At 39.1% G+C, this 22,641-nt stretch overlaps 1 protein-coding gene across 6 annotated transcripts in view; it reads left to right on the top strand.

Annotated features, from left to right (window-relative positions):
• The window catches only part of LOC132407663 (histone-lysine N-methyltransferase EHMT1-like), a 188,174-nt gene that overhangs the window by 163,643 nt on the left and 1,890 nt on the right, over positions 1 to 22,641 (top strand). For all 6 annotated transcript variants that reach the window (XM_059994490.1, XM_059994485.1, XM_059994484.1 and 3 more), the window contains 3 exons: positions 5,173 to 5,259; positions 10,579 to 10,657; positions 21,648 to 21,823. In XM_059994490.1, coding sequence (XP_059850473.1) covers positions 5,173 to 5,259; positions 10,579 to 10,657; positions 21,648 to 21,823 — 342 coding nt within the window. The remainder of the gene's footprint in view (positions 1 to 5,172; positions 5,260 to 10,578; positions 10,658 to 21,647; positions 21,824 to 22,641) is intronic.

Genomic DNA, 22,641 nt, shown 5'->3' with positions numbered 1-22,641 from the left:
TGTCATTCAAGATTGCTACATCTATTACTATTGCTTTCTTCTACTCTTTGTCCAGTATTACTATATCTGGTTGGTTGGTTGGCCAGTACCTGCTTTTTTTTTGTAATTTATTTTTTTTATTGAAGTTCACCATCAAACAAATATTTCCATAAGATGTATTTCAGATATTGTACATATATATCATATAGTCATAAATGCCACAAATCTCCACATAATATTTATCAGAGGTATACACTTATAGAAAAGAGAGGAAAGAAAGAACAAGTGAAAGGAGAAAACTACGTACAAGTAGGGAGTGGTCTTTTTTACAACATATTCATTGATTTGTGAGAATAAAATCAGGCCTATGAGGCGTTATGTAGTTAAACCGTTTTTCCCAGTATGAATCAAATTGTTCTAATTTAGGATTAACAGATGATGTTATCTTCTGCATTTTGTAAATGTCCATTGTAATTTCCATCCATGCATTTAAGGTTGGGCTCTCCTGTGATAACCATTTCCTAGTAAGTCTTTCTACCAGCCACCAGCAGTATATTCATGAAATATTTATCTCTTTACAACCATTCTTGAGGTATATACCCAAAATATATGGTCTTACTTTCTAAGGATTTTTCACATTTAAAGATGTCTTGTAGGGCATTGTGTATCCCACTCCAATAGTCTTTGATAACAGGGCATTCCCAGAAAATATGATAATAGTTTGCATTTTGATTTCCACAATTTTGGCAGCAAACAGGGAGGTTGCTATCATAATGGGATTTCTGAGAAGGTGTAATAAAATATTAAGTTTTTCCATCCGAACTCTCTCCATTTCGGTGAACTGGTACACTTCCATTGATACCTCCATATTATTGTCCATTCTTCCTCAGATACAATTATCCCTCCTTCCTTCACCCATTTTGTTTTAATGTATGAAGTTGAATGTGTTTTAAGATTTGACAAACCCTTATACACTCTTGGAATGATTCTACTATTGTTATCTGAATTATATGTTTCTCTAAATAGATCTATCAAACATTTACTTGCCTTGGGGGTTACATTTTAAACTGTCCTATTAACATACTGTCGCATCTGTAAATACCGATAAAAGTCTTGTTTTTCTAATAAGTGTTTCTCTTTAAGCATTTCAAAACTGAACAGTGTCCCTTCTTCATTATATTGCAAAGAACCGTCTTTCCTTTAGCTGTCCAGTCCATAAATCTCGCATCCAGTTTATTCGGAGTAAAATCCTAGTCATATATGCACCATTTAAGAATTGCAATATCTCCCTCTAGTTTATATTCTTTTATAATAGTCTTCCATATTTTAAGAGTCCATTTCACCCATGGGTTATCAATAGTATTTACGTACCTTTGTAGGTTGTTATCAGCCAAAATTGCCTGTATGGGGATGGGAAGTATCCCCTCCTCAATGTTTTTCCATTGAGCGCTATATGATGGTAGTACCTGCTTTTCAGACTGTATTTGGAAATCCCGCAAGATCTCAGCTCTGTCATTCTCCACTACCTTCTTGAGTGTTTCCCATTTGGACTTGGGAATGTCCAAACCATACTCAGCGCAGATGTTCCTGTACACAATTCCTGCAACTTTTAGTTATGCCGTTCAGTATGTGCTGTCCCTGCCTGTACCCTGCTACTATGTGTTGAATGATTTCAGCAGATTTCTTGCACAGTCTGCATCTTGGGTCATGCCTAGTGTGATGGACCTTTGCTTCTATTGCTCTTGTATTTAGTTTCTGTTTGTGTGCAGCCCTGCGCAGCATCTCTGTGCTGTCCCTCAGCCCTCCCATTTTCAACCATTGGTAGGACTTTCTTATGTCAGCCACCTGTGCTATCTGTTGACAGGACCAGCTTCACCCACTTCCATTTTCATGTCCCCTGCCTGCTGTCTGAGGTATTCTCCTAGAAGTTGTCCTTGGGGGCCATCTTCCTGGCATAGGCATGGATAATTTGCATTTAACTATCGATCTATCTATCTATATATATAGTTAAATTTGTGCAAAAACAATAGAAATAAAAATAGTCACTTTTGAATCCAGTTAGCCAGTTTAAGTTGGATCCTGAGAGCACTTGTCTTTTGGACCAGCCTTTCATGCAGGTCTTTGTTGAAGACCTCACTAAAGTTAACATAGACACTATCTGCTGCACTATTCTTATCAATACACATTTTTTTTGTGCGTGCCATACTCTGCCAGAGCCTTGGCGACCTCTTATTTCAAGTGGTCGTCTTGGAGGAAAGATTCTGTGAGTGGTCCCTCCCCCCCGCCCAACGTCCTTCTCACAACGCAGTGTTTTTTTTTTAACGAGGCCTAGTTGTGAGCTCAACACTTAACCCGGCATGGATGGAAAGCGTGTCTAGGTGCGGCCCGACTGGATTCGAACTCGGGAACCTACACTCCAGAGTCTGGTGCTGATGTCACTGCGCCACCAGCCGGACTATCAATATATACTTAGTTTCCTCTTTGAATATTCAATAAGACAGGATTTTTAACCCTCAAGGCTGTGCTGATAATCCCTGCCTTTCTGATTGTAAATATATCTTGTCTGTTGTAATATTTTCCAATAAGGCTCACTGCCCTGAAGTAATCTGACTTATCTCTGCTGCCCTTTTAAATTAAGAGAAACACATTAGCTGTCATCCTGTCATCTGATACCTCACCTGTGGCGAGCATTGGTGCCAAAATTTTCATCCAGGGCCCAGCAATCTCTTCCTGTACTTGTAGATTTCTTGCCATGGCAAATTAGCTACCATTATATATTTTAAAATATCGAATGCCATCTCTTTAATATTAATGTTTTCTAGAATATCTCCAATCCTCTGCCTGAACTCTCCATCTATGTCTTTCTCATTGGTGAATACAGCTGCGAATTATTAACCTAAAGCCTTGCCCACCTTCCTTGGCTCCACACATAGTTTGACCCTTTGGACCCCAAAGGAACTTATTCTTTCATTGGACACTGTCTTATCCCCTTAATATTGTCTGCTAGTGATATTTCATGGCCTCTCTTTAACTTTATTTATTTTTAATTACTGCCCATACACTCTGTATTGGGTCTCTTCTGTTTTGTAGTCATAGAGGTGCACATCAAGTCAGTCAACCCTTTGCAAATTTATTGATGCATTTGAGCTGTGCCTAGCCACTCAGTCATGGGTACAGAGAAAGTACAGCAGTTAGCTAAGCACACATCCCTGTGGTGCACCAGTCATGATTGTCAGGTGTTATTTTCGATCTCCATAGGCTGTGATCTTCCGGTAAGCAAATTGAGGATCCAGTTGCAGAGAGAGGTATAGAGGCCCAGGTTTTATCTTTTTGATCTGACCTATAGGGGTGGTTGTATTAAGTGCTGAGTGTAGTCAGTAAACAGCAGCCTGGCATAAGTATTAGAATTGTCCAGTGAATCCAGGGCCAAGTGAAGAGCCAATGAGGTTGTATCTATTGTAGACCTGTTGTGGCATAGGGAAATTGCAGTGTGTCCAGGTCCTTGCTGAGACAAGAGTTGATTCTAGCCATAACCAACCTCTCATAGCACTTCATCACTGCAGATGTGAATGCGACTAGATAGTCTTTTATTTTTAAAACAAAATATACTTTATTCAAAAATAAAATTATGTACAAAAAATTATTTGATGACACTCAATCCTTTACAGATGTTTCCATTATGTTCTATACATTTCCACACCCTCAGCCACTCACGTGGCACTATGTTGGTTCATCTTTATACATCATTGTTGAGGGGTAAACTCCCCGCCACCGGACCCCTCAACTCCCGCGGGAGAAGAACCCTAAACTGTGGTCCTTCCCCACTGGGCCTTTGCGGTGGCTGCACCATGTTTAAGTGCGTCCGTCAGCACGTACTCCTGCAGCTGAGAATGTGCCAGTTGGCAGCATTCTCCCACGGACATCTCCATATGGTGGTAGACCATCAAGTTTCGGGCCGACCAAAGAGCATCTTTCACCGAGTTGATAATCTGCCAGCAGCACCGGATGTTGGTCTCCGTGTGCATCCCCATAGTCGATAAGGCAGCTCACCCTGCCCTCCTTGGGCACTGGTATGATTGTGGCCCTTTTGGGGCAGGTGGGAACTTCTGAATATAGTTGAACACACCCGCTAATTGTTCGGCACAGGTTTTCTACCTTTAAGCTTCTTTAGAGTTCTTATTGCTGTGCTGATTGAGATAATTGGTGAGTATTCCACCATCGCTCTGACATGTGTTTTGTAGACAGAAGAAAGGCCTTTGGTTTGGTGGTGCAGCTGAGCTGCTGCTTAGTGATGATCAACATTATTGATGGCAGTGTCATTAAATGTTACTGATGTGTGTGGTTAGACATTCTTTTGTTGAAGATAGTTATTGTCTGGTATATTAATGGTGCTATTGTATAGACCATTTATTTGCCCATGTCTAAATATTGTTTAGGTCTCTTTGCATCCAGGAATGGGCTGCTTCATTTGCTGAGGAGTTGCAATTACTACATATATTAGTAAAGATGGTTGGGTCCAGGATACTGGACAAAGGAACACCTAGTGATTTCCTGGGACTGGGGTGATTGACTTCCACTTGTTATAACATTCTACCTTTATTTAAGGTCTGACTTCAGCCGCTGGATTGTTTTCCCTTCAGTTCATTGGCTTCCGGTTTATAAGGAAACAGTGCTAATGATTTGAGTATAGTCTGTTGGAATCAAAGCTATGGTTTCTAACCCATTGAATAATTAATACTAAACAATATGAATTTTATAGGTTTGAATTCTCCATGTTACTAGCAGTAATTTTGCAGGCTTAACTTCATTTCGTAGAAAATTCCACTTGCAAGTTAATAGCAATTATCCATTCAAGAAAAACTAAACAAACAACTTATGTGTGGTATCGGAAGGGTTTCCTCTGAAATATTATCCCCATGATTTGTATTTACATATGAAGATCAGAAGATTTGCTGACATTACCTGTATTATCTATACATATTGAATTATTTTGAAATGCACAACTTGCCATATGGGACAAGCGCTGTAGTCAGTTTTCATGCAAAGTAAAAATCTTGCAATTAACGGGGAGGTAAGTGACTAGGTAATAACTGGCAGATAACCTGTGTTTAAAAAAGCAAGTTTTTTCTCAACAACCTGCTTGGAACCATGGTGTAGTTACAATTTATTTTGTTGTTTATTCTGTCTGCTTAGGGTTCGACTTCAGACGTATCGTACACACAAGATGGGCTGGGGCGTTCGGTCACTGCAGGACATTCCCAAGGGTCATTTTATCTGCGAGTAAGTGTTTGACTGCACTATGGTGTTGGAACAATGTATGGCTAAACTGATCGTACCATTGTACCAGCCTCTCCTGTCCATCAGATTGATCTTAAATTGTTACTTACAGTTTCCTGTAGTGCCAACTGCCCACATAATTCACATTATCCACTTCAATACCCTAAATCCTTTCTGTTTTGCACAAAAATATTCAAGCTGTATTGAGATGCAGTCATACAGCAGGGAAACGAACCCTTTGGCCCAACTGATCCATGCTGACCAAGTTGCCCATTCAGACTGGCCCTGTTTGCCAGTTTTGAGTCATAGCCTTCTAAATGTTTCCAATCCATGTACCTGTTCAAGTGGATTTAACGAATTGTTATTGTACCTTCTTCAACTATTTCCTCTGGCAGCTCATTCCACATATGTATTATCACTTTTAGAAAAAAAATGCTCTTCAAATTCTTATTACATCTTTCCTCTCTCACCTTAAACCTATGCACTCAAGTTCTTGATTCCCCAGCTCTGGGAAAATGACTGAGTGCATTCACCCTTCTAATGCCTATCATAATTTTATACTCTACAAGAACATTTCTCTGTCTACTGTGCTCTAAGGAAAAAATCCTACTCTGTCCAGTCTCTCCCTGTAACTCAGAACATCAAGTCCTGGCAATGTCCTGGTAAATATGTTCCGCAGTATTTCCATTTTAATAACATTTTTTCTATTACAGGGTGACCAAAGGTGAACTTAAAGTGCAGCCTCACAAATGCCTTGACCTCATAACCTATGTTCAATACCCTGCCAGCATGCCAAAAGCCTTCCTCAATACCTTGTTTACACTGTTTGGGAACCATATTCCTGAGCTTCCAGATCACTCTGTTCTGCAACACTGCCTGGGGCCTTGCTGTTAACTGTAAAGAATTGCTATGTTGATTTGACTTTCCAAAATGCACTACATCACACTTATTATAAAAGCACTCTCATTTGCCTTTCCTCAGCCACTTTCTCAACTGATCAAGAACATTCTGTGATATTTGATACACATTGCTGTGTGCTGTACCACTTTTTTCCCCCTTTTAGTGTCAACCATGCCTTGAATATTCATTGATATAGACAACAACAAGGTGCCCAGCACCCCTGAGTGACCCCATTAGTTACAGACTTCCAGTCCAAAAAAATGTCTTCCACTACCACCCTCAGCTTCCAACCATCAAGCCAATTGTGAGTCTAATTAGCTAGCTCTCCCTGGATTCCATGCAATCTAACTTTCCAGAGCAGCCTACCATGTAGAAACTTATCAAAGGTCTGACTAAAGTCCATATAGACAGTGTATTGCACACATCAGCTTTCTTGGTTACTCCTTCAAGGAACTCAAATCAAATTTGTGAGTTATGCTTCCCATGCACAAAGCCTTGCAGCCTACCCTGAATAAATCCCATCTTTTCAGATAATTGTGTATTTTACCCCTCTGAATCCTCTCTAGTAACTTAACAACCATGGAATTTAAATTTACTGGTTCTAAAGTTCCCAGGTTTTTCTTTACAGCCCTTCTTAGATAAAGGCACAATATTTGCTACCCCCTCAGTCTACAACACCTCACTTGTGGTTAACTGTAATGCAACTATCTCAGCTAGGCCTCCTGCAATCTCTTGAGTAGCCTCCCACAGTGTTCTTGGATATACCCGGTCAGGCCCTGGAGATTTGTTTATCGTTTCAAGATTTCCAGCAGCTCCTCTATCATTATGATCTGGTCTACTGGTACTGAGTGAACAGTAGTGCATTTCAAGTTTTTTTCATGTTTGTTACGTTTTCTAACTCCAAGAATGTTGTATGTTTTTATATACAAGAACTTGTATATAAAAAACATTTAACTAGTAATGAATTATGTAAACAATAAAGAATACTTTATTAAACAGTGTATTTTAAAGTTCAAAGTTAAAAGTAAATTTATTATCAAAATATGTATACTGTATACAAATGAGATTGGTCTTATAGGCAGCCATGAAACAAAGAAACCCAATAGAACCCATTAAAAACAAAAGAAGACTGTCAAACACCCAGTGTGTAGAGAGAGAAAAAAACAAATTGTGCAAACAATAAAAGCAAGCAAACGGAATTCAGAACTGAAGTTCACAAAACCAGGCATCACAACAGTTGATCCAGAGTCCACTAGTTGCAGGCCACATTTACAATATTATTCAAATATTACTGAACTGTTAAGTACACAACACTCTTTCCTGCTTAGCTATACAACGTGTATATAATATACTATATAACACAAGTACTATATAGACATCCACAGAGTAAATTTTAAATGATCCCATTCAGGCCTAAAGATTTAATCGCTATAGTGGATTTCTTTCTTTTGTTGGATAATGTCTTTCTTGACTAAGGGGTCACTCTGCTTGGCTGTAAAACAATCTCGGGTTCTAGGGCTGAAACTGTTCTGCAACAAACTGTGGTCCTTTGTTACTGACTACATGTTCTGGAAGACCAGTCTTTGAGAACATCAACAGTGTGCAAGGTTGTGGTGGGGATCATTGGGGACACTTAGTAGCTATATCCGCTACTACCAAGAAATTTGTGCGCATGAATGATCTGGCAAAATCCACATGAATCCTTTGCTGGGGCGATACAAGCCATTCACGGGGATGGAGAGGCACTGCTCTTGGCATCTTCTAGGCATGTTGCTGGTTTGACTTTCCAAAATGTCACTCACACTTTTAGCTGATCAAGATCCCCCTGTAATCTACAAAAACTTTATTCATTTATGACCAACTCCTTTTAATTTTTTGTCATCTGGAGTCTTATTGGTTAATCCTTGTGTATTTGCACAACAAAGGTCCCATCACTGATATCTCTGGCATATCACTTTATAGCAGTCTCCATTCCAAAACAGAACCTTCAACTACCACTCTGCTTTCTATTTCTGAGTCAGTTTTGGATCCACCTAACTAGCTCTCACTGGATTCCATAGGATCTAATCTTCCAGATCAGGAAGAAACAGTTAATGTTCTTCAGAGGTGAGTTCTGGACCTGAAATGGTAACGAGACAATGGACTACAGGTGCTGGAATCTAGAGCCAAAATACAGACTGCTGGAGGAACTCAGTGGATCAGGCAGCACATGCAAAGGGTGATGGGCAGTGAGCATGTCAAGTCAAGACCCATAATCTTGATTGAAAGATTGAGGGCCAGTATAAAGAGCTGAGGGGTAGGTCACGAGCGGACAAATGATTGGTGGATCCAGGGTCAATAAGCAGATGGAGTAGTGAAGAGTGGAAATGGTGAGAGGGTTGGGATGTGATAACTAAGACAACAAAGGGCTGCAAATGATAGAGTCTGGAAGGACACAACCTAGATAAGCAGCATATCATGTTTTACCTGGGCAGTCTACATTGAATTGTCCAAATTTAGGTAAGTTGATCTCTCTCTTTCCATTCTGTTCAGTTCTGCTTACATCTGCCCACCCCATCTCCATCAGCCCCCAATCATTCATTTTCTCTCCTCCAACCTTTCCTTCTGCCCATCAGCCACACACTCCCCCACCAGATGCCTTCCTTTCACTGTTCCGTGCTCCACCCTTTCCCCTTTGTCTGCCATTCATCCTTTGTCACCTGAAACAACTTATCACTTGCCATGTCTTGCTCCACCACTCCTCACCTCTTTATACTGACTACCCTCCACTCTATAAGTCCAGGTGAAGGGTCTTGATCCAAAATATTAGTTGTCTATTTCCCTCCGCAATGCCTGATCAGCTGAGTTGATCCAGCAGTGTATTTACATCTGAAGTATTCTCTCTTTGCACAGATGCTGCTTAACTTATTGACCATTTCTAACATCTTTTTAAATTAAATTTGTTGTCTCTTTTAATGCTGAAGTTAATGTGTTTTCCATCTAAATGGTACAACACTTAGAAATTTCTATTGAAGATAAAAGCAGAAATAGCTGCTTTGCATTTATATTTGATTCTTCAAATTTTATTCCAAGATCAAAATCAACCTGTCTGTTGTACCGGTGGATTACATAGGAGACTGATGTATTTATCTCAGATACTTTGTTATGTGAGGTACTGGAGCACTTGTATTGTCAATTTGCCTCTGACATTAATATTTTGCTTAAAAGTTGTTAAAGGAATCATATAATTATCCCTGGAGACAAGAGGACCTGTAAAAGTTGATTTTCAATCTTCTAGTGTGTTTGTCTTTAAATATTGGCAGCCTGGTTCATGGTTTTGCTTCTTATTTGGCAAAAAATGACGTATTTGGGTCATTCTTCAAATCAAAATGTACATTAGCTTGTAACTGCCTCCATTAGCCTTGAGTTTGGATATCCTGATAAAGCATACTTCTGTTGAAATATTCCAGTGGCAATATGCATAGTGTAATGGGCTGGATTAAATCCTGGGCTACTTCACATATGCTGTGAAGCACAAATACTCAGCACTTGCTGACAAATCCTATGCCAGGTCTGACTTTGTGCATGATCTGAGACTCAGTTCATTTAGCTGGGGATAATGAGTTTGGAACCAAAGTGGAAAAGAAAGCTAAATTGGAAGGTAAATTTTATTTTTAAATGGATTGTGTTAGTTCAGTTCTTTATTTGCATTTTAATTTTCAATTTAAAAAAAAATTAGATTTTAAAAATATTTTACTTCAACAATTTTTAACTGTTTAAATGTCAGAGACTTTAAAGTCATTGAAATCAGGGCAGTGTTCACAGCTGTCGAAGCTCATTGCTTCCTTTGCTGTCTGCCAGAATGTTTTGTTGGTAGATCTTGGCTTTGTAACATCTGAAGCCTTGGTGTTGTCCAAACTGCCCCTAAGTACTCTGGGATGTGGAGAGTCAGCAAAACAGGCCTTTCATAACCAGCCTATGTAATTGGCAGTAGGAAATGAGGAATGGGCATGTTAGCCCACAATTTAGAGGTTGTTTCAGCTAGCCTCAGCACTGGGATTTTCAAAGTCCAGACACAGCCCTGGAATCTTTATTGGATTATTGATGAGTGTTAATGTATACTGTGGATTGCCCTGTAAATGAGCTGCTTCTCACAATCACTGTTGCCACATTATCCTCATGATTACCTTGTAGAATACCATACATTGAATTTGAATAAAATTGATATTTATTCTTCATGTATTGATAATGGCAAACATTTCTCAATGTGCTCAATGATTCACCTTTTAAAATTTGTGTTGGAAAATAAATAGTTTTTAAGATTCCTAAAAAAAGAAATCCAAGATCAAATATTGTTCCATCAGTCAGGCTGGTTAATGGATTTTTTACTAACACTATACAAGATCAATTAAAACAATTCAAATACATTCTTTTTTGTGCAAGGTATGTGGGGGAACTTATAACAGATGCAGAAGCAGATGTACGAGAAGATGACTCCTATCTTTTTGACCTTGATAATAAGGTACTCATTATTCTATTAATATTGTCATTTTGTGTCAGATTAACTGTATCTTCTGTGTTATCGTGAATTAGACTAGACTTTAATTTGAGAACTAGTTTACTTCCTTAAATCCACAGAAGTTTTTGTTGATGTTCTAACAAAAATCCTACCTGGTAATCGGAAGTGATATAAAATGAAAACTTCTCAACAAAAGCTTTGAATAAATTAATTGGACAAATTGGACAGAAAATGTGTTTTTAATATCACCAAATGTACTTATTAGCGTTTTTAACATTTTATTAAACAGTACTATTGCGCTGCTGTGGGAAGCTGGGGAGGAGATAGCTGCACCCCTGTACTTCTGCGTCTTCATTAATCACAGCTGAAGGCTAGAGGGCAGCTAATGTAGTTACTTTATTTCTGAAGGGCGCCAAAGATAAGCCAGTTAACTGCATGTTGGTGAATCTTATACATCAGTGGTAGGAGAAAATCCAATGGGAAACACAAGGATAGGCCTCATGGCTTTGTGTTGCAAAATAACCCTTTTTCACCAATTTGAATGAATCTTTTCAGATGGTAACTAAGAAGATTTAACAGTGTAGTAGATGTTCTCTATATGGTGTTTAGTAATGCATTTGCCAAGATTTTGCATGGTTAGGCTGGTCCTTAGATAGGGTGTCTGGGACTTGAGGTGAGTTAGCTAATTGGATTCAAATCTGGCCTGATGATAGGAGGCAGGAGGCAATGATGGGGAGATGTCTTACTGATCAGAAGTGCATGACCAGTGGTGTACAGCAGGGTTTATTGGTGGGATATTTGTTCGTGATTATATGTCAGTGACTTGGATGTGAATATTTGAAGTATAATTCTCAAGTTCGTGGAATAATGGGTAGTGAGGAAGGTTGTCTAAGGATAGAGGAATTGTAGATCAGGAACTTAACCCCAACAAGAGTGAGATGATATATTTTAAGAGATGAAATAGGTGTGGGTTCTATACAGTAAATAGAAGGGCAGAAAGAAATGTTGATGAACAGAGAGGCCTAAGTCCATGGTCCCCATAAGTGGCAAGACGAGACATAATAGTGAACAAAGGTATATGGCATTCTTGTCTTCATTGGTCAGGATATAGCATACAAAAATAGAATACAAAAATTCAACTTCACAAAACACTGGTCAGATCACGTTTAGAGTATTGTGTATAGTTCTTGTTTGCACACTTTATGAAGGATGCAGTAGTGCTTGAGAGTGTGCAGGGGAGATTCACCAGGATGTTGGTTGGTTTGGAAGGTTCTGGATCAGGAGAGATTGGATAGGCTGGGTTTGTTTTCCCTGGATGGAGTAAAGAAAGTGACCTGAAGGTGACCTGATCAGGTGATATAAATTATAAAAGACATAGATAAGGTAGATAGTCAGAATGCTTTCCCAGGATGGAGTTGTCAAAAACAAGAAGATAAGGTTTAAGATGAGAAAAAGGAGTTTATGAGGGGATCTGAGTGGAATGGTTTTTATACAGACAGTGGTGGGTATCTGGAACTTGTGGCCAGAAGAGGTGGCGGAATCATACATAATCACTGTGTTTAAGAGACATCTAGACAGTTGCAAGGCATAGGGGATCCAGACCTAATGAAAACAAACGGGGTGAGTGTAGATGCACTCAGGTTGGTGCAGGTATGGTGGGCCGATCCTTTACAACTCCATGCCTGTGAACGTGGATAGATGCACTGGAATATGGAAGACAAAGCTTTTTCAAAAAACAATTGGCCCTGCTAATTTTGGTGTGCAAAAATAACGTACAATCAGATTCCAATGGCAACCTTGAAACTAACACTGATCAATTAAAAAAAATACATAATTATTTTCTGTAGACAAAGTTCTTTGACCAGCTTGTGAAGAAACCCTCTGGCAAGGGAACGATAAGATACATTTTAATTACTCTCTTCTCATCTTGTTGGTCTGATGGGCTGCTGTCAGTACAACCAAATGATTCTACTGGGAAGTTTGCATCCAGTGCATATTGACTTGGTTCAGGACTTAGTACAGAACTTTGCAGGCTCATTGGCTCCAATTGAAGGCTGAAGATCCCAGGATACACAATTCCATATGATTTCTCTGACAACCGTTGCTGTTGATGTCAATGGAGTCTTCAGTCATTGTCATATCTTACTTGGCTTATTTTCCATTCTATATCTATCTAAATTAGTCCCATTGGCCCATGTCCCATTAAATCTTCACTATCCATGTACTTGTCCAATTACCTTTTAGATGTTATTGGTAATTAATGTACTCCAACATAGTAATTCTCCACAGGAAGCAAAGGACAATTGTGACGGTCAGCTTCGAATGCTTTGCAGGTTATTTAGCTCAAGAAGAATTTGAGTTTGAAAGTATAATTGTTGCTTCAGATTCTTTAAAATTGTTCTTAACAAAGTACAATGTACTTTGGATCTCAAGAGATTAAACAAATTCCCATTTTCTTCAATGGCTAACAGTTAAATTTTATATATACTATGCTTTTGGACGAAGTACAGTGGCAGGCAAAAGTTTGGGCACCCCGGTCAAAATTTCTGTTACTCTAAGCGAGTAAAAGATGACCTGATTTCCAAAAGGCATAAAGTTAAACACTTCTTTAATATTTTAAGCAAGATTGCTTTTTTATTTCCATCTTTTACAGTTTGAAAATAACAAAAAAAAGGGCCCGAAGCAAAAGTTTGGGCACCCTGCATGGTCAGTACTTAGTAACACCTACTTTGGCAAGTATCACAGCTTGTGAACACTTTCTGTAGCCATCTAAGAGCCTTTCAATTCTTGTTTGGGGGGATTTTCGCTCATTCTTCCTTGCAAAAGGCTTTTATTTCTGTGAGATTCTTGGGCCGTCTTGCATGCAATGCTCTTTTGAGGTCTATCCACAGATTATCCATGGTAAAACCTTCAGCTTGTGCCTCTTGAGGTAATCCATTGTGGATTCTGAGGTGTGTTTAGGATCATTATCCTGTTGCAGAAGCCATCCTCTTTTCATCTTCAACTTTTTTACAGACGGTGTGAGTTTGCTTCCAAAATTAGCTGGTATTTAATTGAATTCATTCTTCCCTCTACCAGTAAAATGTTCCCCATGCCACTGGCTGCAACAGAAGCCAAAAGCACAATCGATCCACTCCCGTGCTTAACGGATGGAGAGGTTTTCTTTTCAGTAAATACTGCACCCTTTTTTCTCCAAACATACCTTTGCTCGTTGCGGCCAAAAAGTTCTATTTTAACTTCATCGGTTCACAGGACTTGTTTCCAAAATGCATTGGTCTTGTTTATATGTTCCTTTGCAAACTTCTGATGCTGAATTTTGTGGTGAGGACGCAGGAAAGGTTTTGTTTTGATGACTCTTCCATAAAGGTCATATTTGTACAGGTGTCGCTGAACAGCAGAACAGTGCACCACCACTCCAGAGTCTGCTAAATCTTCCTGAGGGCCTTTTACAGTCAAACGGGGGTTTTGATTTGCCCTTCTAGCAATCCTATGAGCAGTTCTCATGGAAAGTTTTCTTGGTCTTCCAGACCTCAATTTGACCTCCACAGTTCCTGTTAACTACCATTTCTTAATTACATTACGAACTGAGGAAAAGGCTACCTGAAAATACTTTGCTATCATACCCTTCTCCTGCTTTGTAGGCATCATTTATTTTAATTTTCAGAGTGCTAGGCAGCTGCTTAGAGGAGCTCATGGCTGCTGATGTTAGGACAAGGTTTGAGGAGTCAGAATATTTATAAAGTTTTGAAATTTGCATCACCTGGCCTTTCCTAACGAAGACTGTGTGCAAGCCATAGCCTTAACAAGCTAATTAAGGTCTGAGACCTTGGTGAAAGCTATCTGAGAGCTCAGGTCTCTTGGGGTGCCCAAACTTTTGCATGGTGCTCCTTTCCTTTTTCACTCTAAAATTGTGCAAAACAAAAATAATACACTAGTCTTGCTTAAAGTGTTGAAAGGAATGTTTCATCTTTAACTTTATGACTTTTGGAGATCAGTTCATCTTCTACTCACTTAACTATTCACAGTAACAGAATTTTTTACTAGGGGTGCCCAAACTTTTGCATGCCACTGTATCTTTTATACCAAAATGATATATCCAAGAGTATTTATAATTTAGTGAGTTAGATAATTATGGTGGATGAAATAGTTAATAATTTCTATAGTCCTTTGTGATGCTTATGAAAATGTATTGAGCAAAGAAAAATGGGAAGAGATGTTGTTGTATCAATATTAGGGGGTAGTCTTAAGAGCTAGAAGTATAGGGCATGAGGCCTGGAATGTGGTAAATCAGGGAAGGAACACTGAGGGATATTCTGTTTATGTCTTCGAAATACTGGAATGAAAATCTGCAAGCTTGTGAGGTAGGTTTTTAATATCTTGAAACTTTTGTCAGTTTTTGAAATAGGAATTCTGATTAAGGTGTTTCTGAGCAATTACTAAAATTCTAGTGCATTCACGGGAGTCCTAAGATTTTGGTAGGATTTAGAAAGAAAACTTTGTGACCTAATAGGGCCATTCTACAGTAATTTTACATATTAGTTAAAAACTTAAAAAGCTAGAAAGAAGCACTAGGTGAATCAAGTTGACTACATAGTTCATAATTCCAGTGTTAAAACCTTTCAGTTCTTAACTTGACTAGAAATACAGCATTTTCAAAAATGTTTAGAATTGTTTTTCCAAGAATTTAACTTTTTCCCCTCACTGAGCAAGACTTCCTGCTTATTATGTCTGCCCAGGCATTTTCAACCTTAAATACTGACACTGAAGCTGAAAATTAAGAGACATTTAGGATTGGGGACAGGAAAAGTGAACCCTGTGCAAGAATTTATATATGTTAATATGTAGAGGTATTGTATTTCACACAGGAGAATATCTATTTACCTACTTGTGCTTGTTTAGTTTTTTTTGTTTTTAATCTGAGATCTTTTTGTGAAAATGTAGCTTCTATGGTTGTTGAAGCCCTCACCCATATCTTCTCTGTTTCTTGTACTTCTACTCTTACCTACCTTTCCACCTCACTCCAGACAAAATATGGATAAGAGTTCCCTTGGTCCTTGCCGTTTACCATGCCAGCCTATGCATGAAGCACATAATTTGTAAACGTTTGCACCAGCTATGATGTGATCTCACCAGCAAGCAGATCTTCCTTTCCACCTTTCTGATTCCCACAGTGTCCCCGCTGTTCTGACAACCTGATTCACTCATCCCTGTCCATCCACCTTCCTCCCGAGACTCTTCACCCAGTAACTACAGGAGGTATAGGACCTTTTGGTATACTTTCTCCGTCGCCACCATCCAGAGCTCTTCATAGTCCTTCTGGGTGAGGCACATGCACCTCCTCCAGCCTCATCTTGCATCTGGTGTTTTTGACATGGCCTGTTGTATGTCAGTGATACCAAGTGCAGACTGGATGTCTGCTTTCCTAGACCTTTTTCTCTATCCACCATGGCCATCTGGTTCCCCTGGTTGCCTCTACCTATTACCATACCCACATCTGTCCTTAGCCACCTCCACCACCAACATAAGGCTAAGCACAAACTAGAAGAACAGCACCTCACATGCCGCCTTTGTGGGCTGCAATGATCAGTGGAATAATTCAATTCAGCTTTGTCATTTAGCCATATATGAATACAGCCAGTTGAGACAACATTGCTGTGAGGTCATGGTGCAAAGATACATTACCAATGGTCACTCTCAGCACACACAAGAACACAATCATGTAATAAGAGTGCTGGCGCCCACCTCCCCATGCCCCCCCCCCCCAGAGATGCTTCAGCTTGATGCATACAGGTCAACAGACCCACAGAGAATATCAGTAAAAGCACAATGACCATTGCATATATATAGTCCAGAACCCCCAGCCCATTGCTATCTGTCGACTGGCCCCCGATGCCTGTTCAGCGACACCATAGCTTTGAAGCCCTGAACTCGCCCCAATGCCCAACTCCTGGTAGGCGAATCCGTGACTTTGAGGCCTAGTCCTTGCTTATATAAGTGCATATCGATTAGTAAAAACACAACCCGACAAATGTCTGCATATATACATGTAGTCCAGACCCCTCGGTCGGGCCATTTTAAATCATCAATTGCCACAACTGCACTACACCGCCCCCCCCACCCCCCGTAAATGCATTGGCTCAAATGCATCTCCTGCAGCTGAAAAGCAAGCAACCCCACAGCTTGAGGCCCAAGTCCACTGAGTGCCGCTAAAAAATCTGCAGTCAGCCACAACAGAGCTTGTCTTCTGTCGACCAAAAGCAGCTCCAACTCCATTCTGGATGGTGTACCACACTGACTCTGGAGAAGTGCAATGGCTTCGTCTCCTTACTTCAAGTGCAACAGGCAACACCATGGCTTCATGCCTAATCCTGGCTATGATCGAGGACTAGGCCCCTTCCATCTGCCCCTGCTCGCATCTGATAAATTATTGAATTGAACTTGTGGCATACAAGGTTAACAATGCACTCTTCATTGGATTCTTCGATTTCAGATACTCTGATCCACCTTTGCCCCTTTTCTCTCTCCTCCTGATTTACCTGGTTCCTTCTACACTTCTCCCCCAGTTTCTTTTCCCACACACCTTGCCTCCAACCCCGCAGTTCGCACTTGCTATACTCAGTGCCCTGACTGAACACCACCTTCACTCCCCTGTCTATCTGTGTCAACACTTTTAATAAATTATGTGTTCCTAGATCCCTCTGTTCCATTACACTCTTTAGGTAGAAGTTTCTTCAGGTCAACATTTTCATGCAAAGGGTGGTGAGTATGTGCAACGAGCTTCCCAGAAGAAGTGGTTGAGGCCGTGGCAATAGTATCATTTAAGAAGCATTTGGATAGATACTTGGAGGGAAATGGACCGAAAGCAGGAAACTGCAACTTGCTGGGTCGACAACATTGTTAGCATGAACTCAAACCTGAATGGCCTGTATCCCTGCTATATGCTCTAAGCTCTACTACTGACCATGCTGATTATCATCTTAAATAATCTATTAATTTTTCAACAAACTTGAAAATGGAATTAGAGTTAGGAAGATCTTTGTTCCTCATGTTCTTCTACCTGGTTTTATGCATAAGGAATCAATGACAGAAAGGAAACAACATTGCAAGAAATGATAAATATGCATGCAATATTATGTTTGGAATATTTGGGGTAAGCTAAGTTATACAGGGTGCTAAATTTTAAAAATTACAGCTGGCTTAAAGAGAAAATGCAATGTAAAGTGTGAAAGTAAAATCCTCAAGGCTAATGTCAACAGCAAGGATGGCTGAGAAACTGGCACAGTAACAAAAAAGTATTTAAAAGGGGGTAAATCATAGGTAGGGGTTCACTTTTTATAAACTATCATTTCCTTTCATTTCCTCTAGCAATTCATTCTATATACGTCCATTGTGTCCCCTTTAAATCTTCCCCTCTCACTGTAACTTCAGATTTCTCTACACTGAGAAAAAGACATGGTTATTTATCCTTGTCATGATTTTATAAACTGATAAGGTTAATTCTTGGCCTCATTAACTCCAGGGAAAACATATCAGTCTTTCCTTAGAATGGAACCCTCCAGCCCCAGTCCCTTGTTAATGTTTGCTGCACTTTCACTAGCTTAATCACATCCTTCCTATAGTGTGGTAATCAGAACTGCATACAGTGTAGCTGTAGCGTGATGTTGCAGCTCCTGAACACAATGCCCTTACCCATGAAGGTAAATGTATCAAATTCCTTCTTCACCACCATGACTACCTATGTCGCCATTTTCAGCAAACTGCACAGCTTTGTTATTCAGTGTGTATATTCTGTTCTGGTTAAACATCCCAACATGCAATATTTCACACTCAATAAAAACTTTGTTTTTGTTTTTATTGGAGCTAACAAATTTTATTTAACACATCTTAAGGAAAAAAGCATTTAAAGCATAGAACATAGAACAATGTAGCACAAGAACAGACCCTTTTGCCTACACAATGTCCATATCCTTACATTTTCTTCACATTCATGTGCCTATTTACATGTCACTTAAAAGTTTCTTATGTTTCTGTCTTTACCGTCGCCGGCAGCTGAAAGATTTTCATCAGTACCCTGTACCAGCCCCTACATGTAGTGTTACTGACTCTGAGCCATGGGTTTGACAGAGCTTTCAGTAGATGTTATTACTTCAGTTTCTTGTTTTAGATTGCATCGACAGCTAAAGGGAAAGGGTGTGGATATTCTTGTTGTTTACATAGGAAAAACTGTATAAATCTTCTAGAAGTCAGTCTGTTAGTGATTAAAACTGATCTTGTGAATGAGACTATGGCTTTGAAAATAATTACTTAGAATAAAATGGAAAGATATGGTTTAGATTCAAGTGAATGCTTGATTATTGATTGATATAGAACCAGGTAGATATAAATTCTTCAGGTAAAATGAATGAAACGTTTTTCCCGATATAGTCTAAATTGAGGATGATCAGTCATTTGGTTATTCTTGAATGTGGAGAAAGGATTCATCTTTTGAGGTTACTCTATGCTGAAACCTAATTATACTTTTACAGGATTCGATAGGCTAGTATTTTTTCCAACAAGTGAAGAAGATTGAAGGGTGTAACTTAAAGGTTTATAAAGTCATGTCAGGCATAGATGAGGTCGATTGTCAGTCTTTTTCACACTGTGGGCATGGACGAGTTGGCTCAACGACGTGCTGCTATCTTGTATTACTCTATGAAAATTGCGCCAATGAAAACATTTGAGATATTTCACCCTCTCTGATGCCCATTAATTAGATAAAAGTTATCATTTAAGGGGATGAAAAAATTAGGGAAAAATGGTATATTAATGGGGGGGAAAGAGAAATTACTAACAATAGGTGTATTTTTCAGATTATTAAAAGCCCCAAGAGTAATCTGTCCAAAAGCCATAATTTGCAATATTTTTGTAGATATTAGAAGGATTGATTGTACAGGTGCTGTTTGATATTTTAAAGTAAACAAATTGATGTATCTGTTCCAAGTAAAGAATGCCTTTTGACTTTGATAGCACTGGGTAAAAGTCAATATTTTACAAAACTATTAGTAGCAAAGCACTAAGAAGAAGGTGCTTGGATAGCTGAAAGATCTGTAAGTCAATTAGTCACTTGGCCCAAATAGACTACAGCCCAGGGTTCTGAAAAAGGTGGCTGAAGAGATTGTGGAGGCATTAGAAATGACCATTCAAGAATCACTAGACTGGAAAACTGAAAATGCCACTCTACTCTTCAATAAGGGAAAGGAAAGTATGGCCAGTTAGTCTGACCTCAGTGGCTAGGAAGATGTTGGAGTCGACGGTTAAAGATAAGTTCTCAGTATAAATTATGGTTTCCTTGAAGGAAAATCTTGCTTGACAAATTTGTTGAAATTATTTGAGGAAATAGCAGGCAGGATAGACAAAAGAGAATTGGTGCATGTTGTGTACTTGGATTTTCAGAAGGCCTTTGACAAGGTGCCTGAACATGAGGCTGTTTAACAAAATAAGAGGCCATGGTATTACAGGAAAGTTACCGGCATGATAGAGTGGGAATAAAGGGACCCTTTTCTGACTGGCTGCTGGTGACTAGTGGTGTTCCAAAGGAGTTGGTGTTGGGACTACTTTATTTTTACACTAGGTGTCAGTTATTTCGATGATGGAATTCATGGCTTTGTGGCCAAGTTTGCAGATGATATGAAGAGAAGTGGAGGGGCAGGTAGTGTTGAGGAAGCAGGGAGGCTACAGAAGAAGTTGGCCAGATTAGGAGAGTGGAGAAAGAAGTGACAGATGGAATACAGTGTCAGGAAGTGTATGGTCATGCACTTTGGTAGAAGGAATAAAAGTGTAACTATTTTCTAAAAGGGCAGACAATTTAAAGATCTGCAGTGCAAAAGAACTTAAGAGTCCTCGTGCAGGATTCCCTAAAAGGTTAATTTGCAGGTTAAATCTGTGGTGAGGAAGATCAATTCAATGTTAGCATTCATTTCAAGAGTATTAGAATATAAAAGCAAGGATGTAATGCTGAAGTTTTATAAGTTACTGACGAGGCCTGACTGGAGAGGGTTCAGAGGAGCTTCACAAGAATGATTCCAGGAATTAAGTGGTTATCATATGAGTAACATTTGATTGCTCTGTGCTTGTACTCACAGGAATTAAGAAGAAATGGGTGGTGGTGGGGAGAATCTCATTGAAACCTATCAAATATTTAAAGGCCTAGACAGAGTTGATGTGGAGAGGATCTTTCCTGTAGTGGGTAAGTCTAGGGCCAGAGGGCACTGCCTCAGAATACAGGGGTGTCCATTTAGAATGGAGATAAGAATTTATTTCTTTAGCCATAGGGTGGAGAGTCTGTGGAACTGGTTGCCACAAGTGGCTGTGGGGGCCAGGTCATTGAGTGTATTTAAGATGGAGGTTGATAGGTTTTTGATTAGTCAGGGAATGGAAGGTTTAGGGGGAGAAGGTAGGAGAAAGGGGTTGAAAGGGAAAATGGATTAGGCTGTGATGAAATGGCAGAACAGACTCAGTGGGCTGAATGGTATGATTCTGCTCCTATCTTTTATGGTCTTATGGAAATTCTTTTGTATAAGTTCATATATTTTAAAAAGAAGACCATTGTAAGTTGCTTCCTTGAAACTTTGAAATAAACTTCTTGGATTATTGTGCCTATCCATATTGTTGTTATTAAAATCTTTTATTCAATTTCTGCTCTAGAAAATCCTTCAATTTATCAGAATGACTTGATCAAATTTGATGTAGATTAATAGTTTAATTTACTATATATATGGCAAAATGTTAGTGGTAACTTTGATAATTCTGATGGCTAATGGCTTGAGTTAACTGCTGCTTTTAAGCTTTTACATGCATTAGTTGAACCAAGGAAACAAAATTGAAAGTAAATTTATTGTCTGAGGTACATCAAACTATTCAGTAAGTATAAACACCACTCTAATTGTATTTGCAGCATTTGTAACTGAGGAAACAAGTAATCAAATATGTATTTATCTATCACTTTAATTTTAAGGAAGGGGACGTATACTGCATTGATGCTCGATACTATGGAAATGTCAGCCGCTTTGTTAACCATCTCTGTGAACCAAACCTCATTCCGGTACGAGTGTTCATGTCACACCAGGATCTTCGTTTCCCAAGGATTGCATTCTTCAGCAGTAGAGACATAAAATGTGGCGAGGAACTAGGGTAAATATTTTTTGAGATTTCCTTCCGATATCCAAAACAAGATAATTTTCAGATATGGTATCCTGTGACGTGAAAAGGCTTTTCTAGGTACCCAGTGTAAAAATAGGCCATACAAGTGCCCAAGTAGGAGTACATGATTGGGAAATGCAGATTTGATGAATTGTCTTCAGTCCTTTATAAAATAACAATTTAGGTTTATAAAGAACATTAAATGGAGCAGAATGTCCCAAAGTAGCTCACATCTAGCAATTTATTATAAATATTGATTTTTATTTTTACTAAATATTAATCAACAAAGAAGATAGTGCTTTTGCCTGACCAGCACTTTTCTTGATTGTCTCCAATTTGGCCTTCTGAGATGTTTAGCAAACAGGATGGTGAGAAGATCCATTAACTGGGAGTTTGAATTATGACAAGGGACTGCAGAAGCTTGGGCTTAGCAGTAAAGACATTTAACAGAGAATATAGTTATTTAAAATGAATAATTAATGGTATGTTAGAAGTAAATTAAGAAAACTAGAGTCCCAATTTGTTATTGCCCATGTTACACTGAAAACGTTTGAAGTGTGATCACGCCTTAAAGGTAACACCAGAGCTACTCAGAATGCCAGATTTGGGTTCAGTTAGCATTATAGTGTGTCAGCTTTAGATGCATGCTGCAGACTCTGTTTCTTTGAACATTTTTTATTTAAATTTTTCCTGCCAAAATGGATTACTTCACGTATCTAGGAACTTTGCATGATACTCCAAATGCCCTTTTTGTTGCCCATTTATTTTAGCTATATAATTCCTTTTTGGTCTCTGTGAGTAAGTTCCTT

Source organism: Hypanus sabinus, chromosome 18 (assembly GCF_030144855.1).
Source record: "Hypanus sabinus isolate sHypSab1 chromosome 18, sHypSab1.hap1, whole genome shotgun sequence".
Taxonomy (NCBI): Eukaryota; Metazoa; Chordata; class Chondrichthyes; order Myliobatiformes; family Dasyatidae; genus Hypanus; species Hypanus sabinus.
This window is presented reverse-complemented; position numbering and strand designations above follow the sequence as displayed.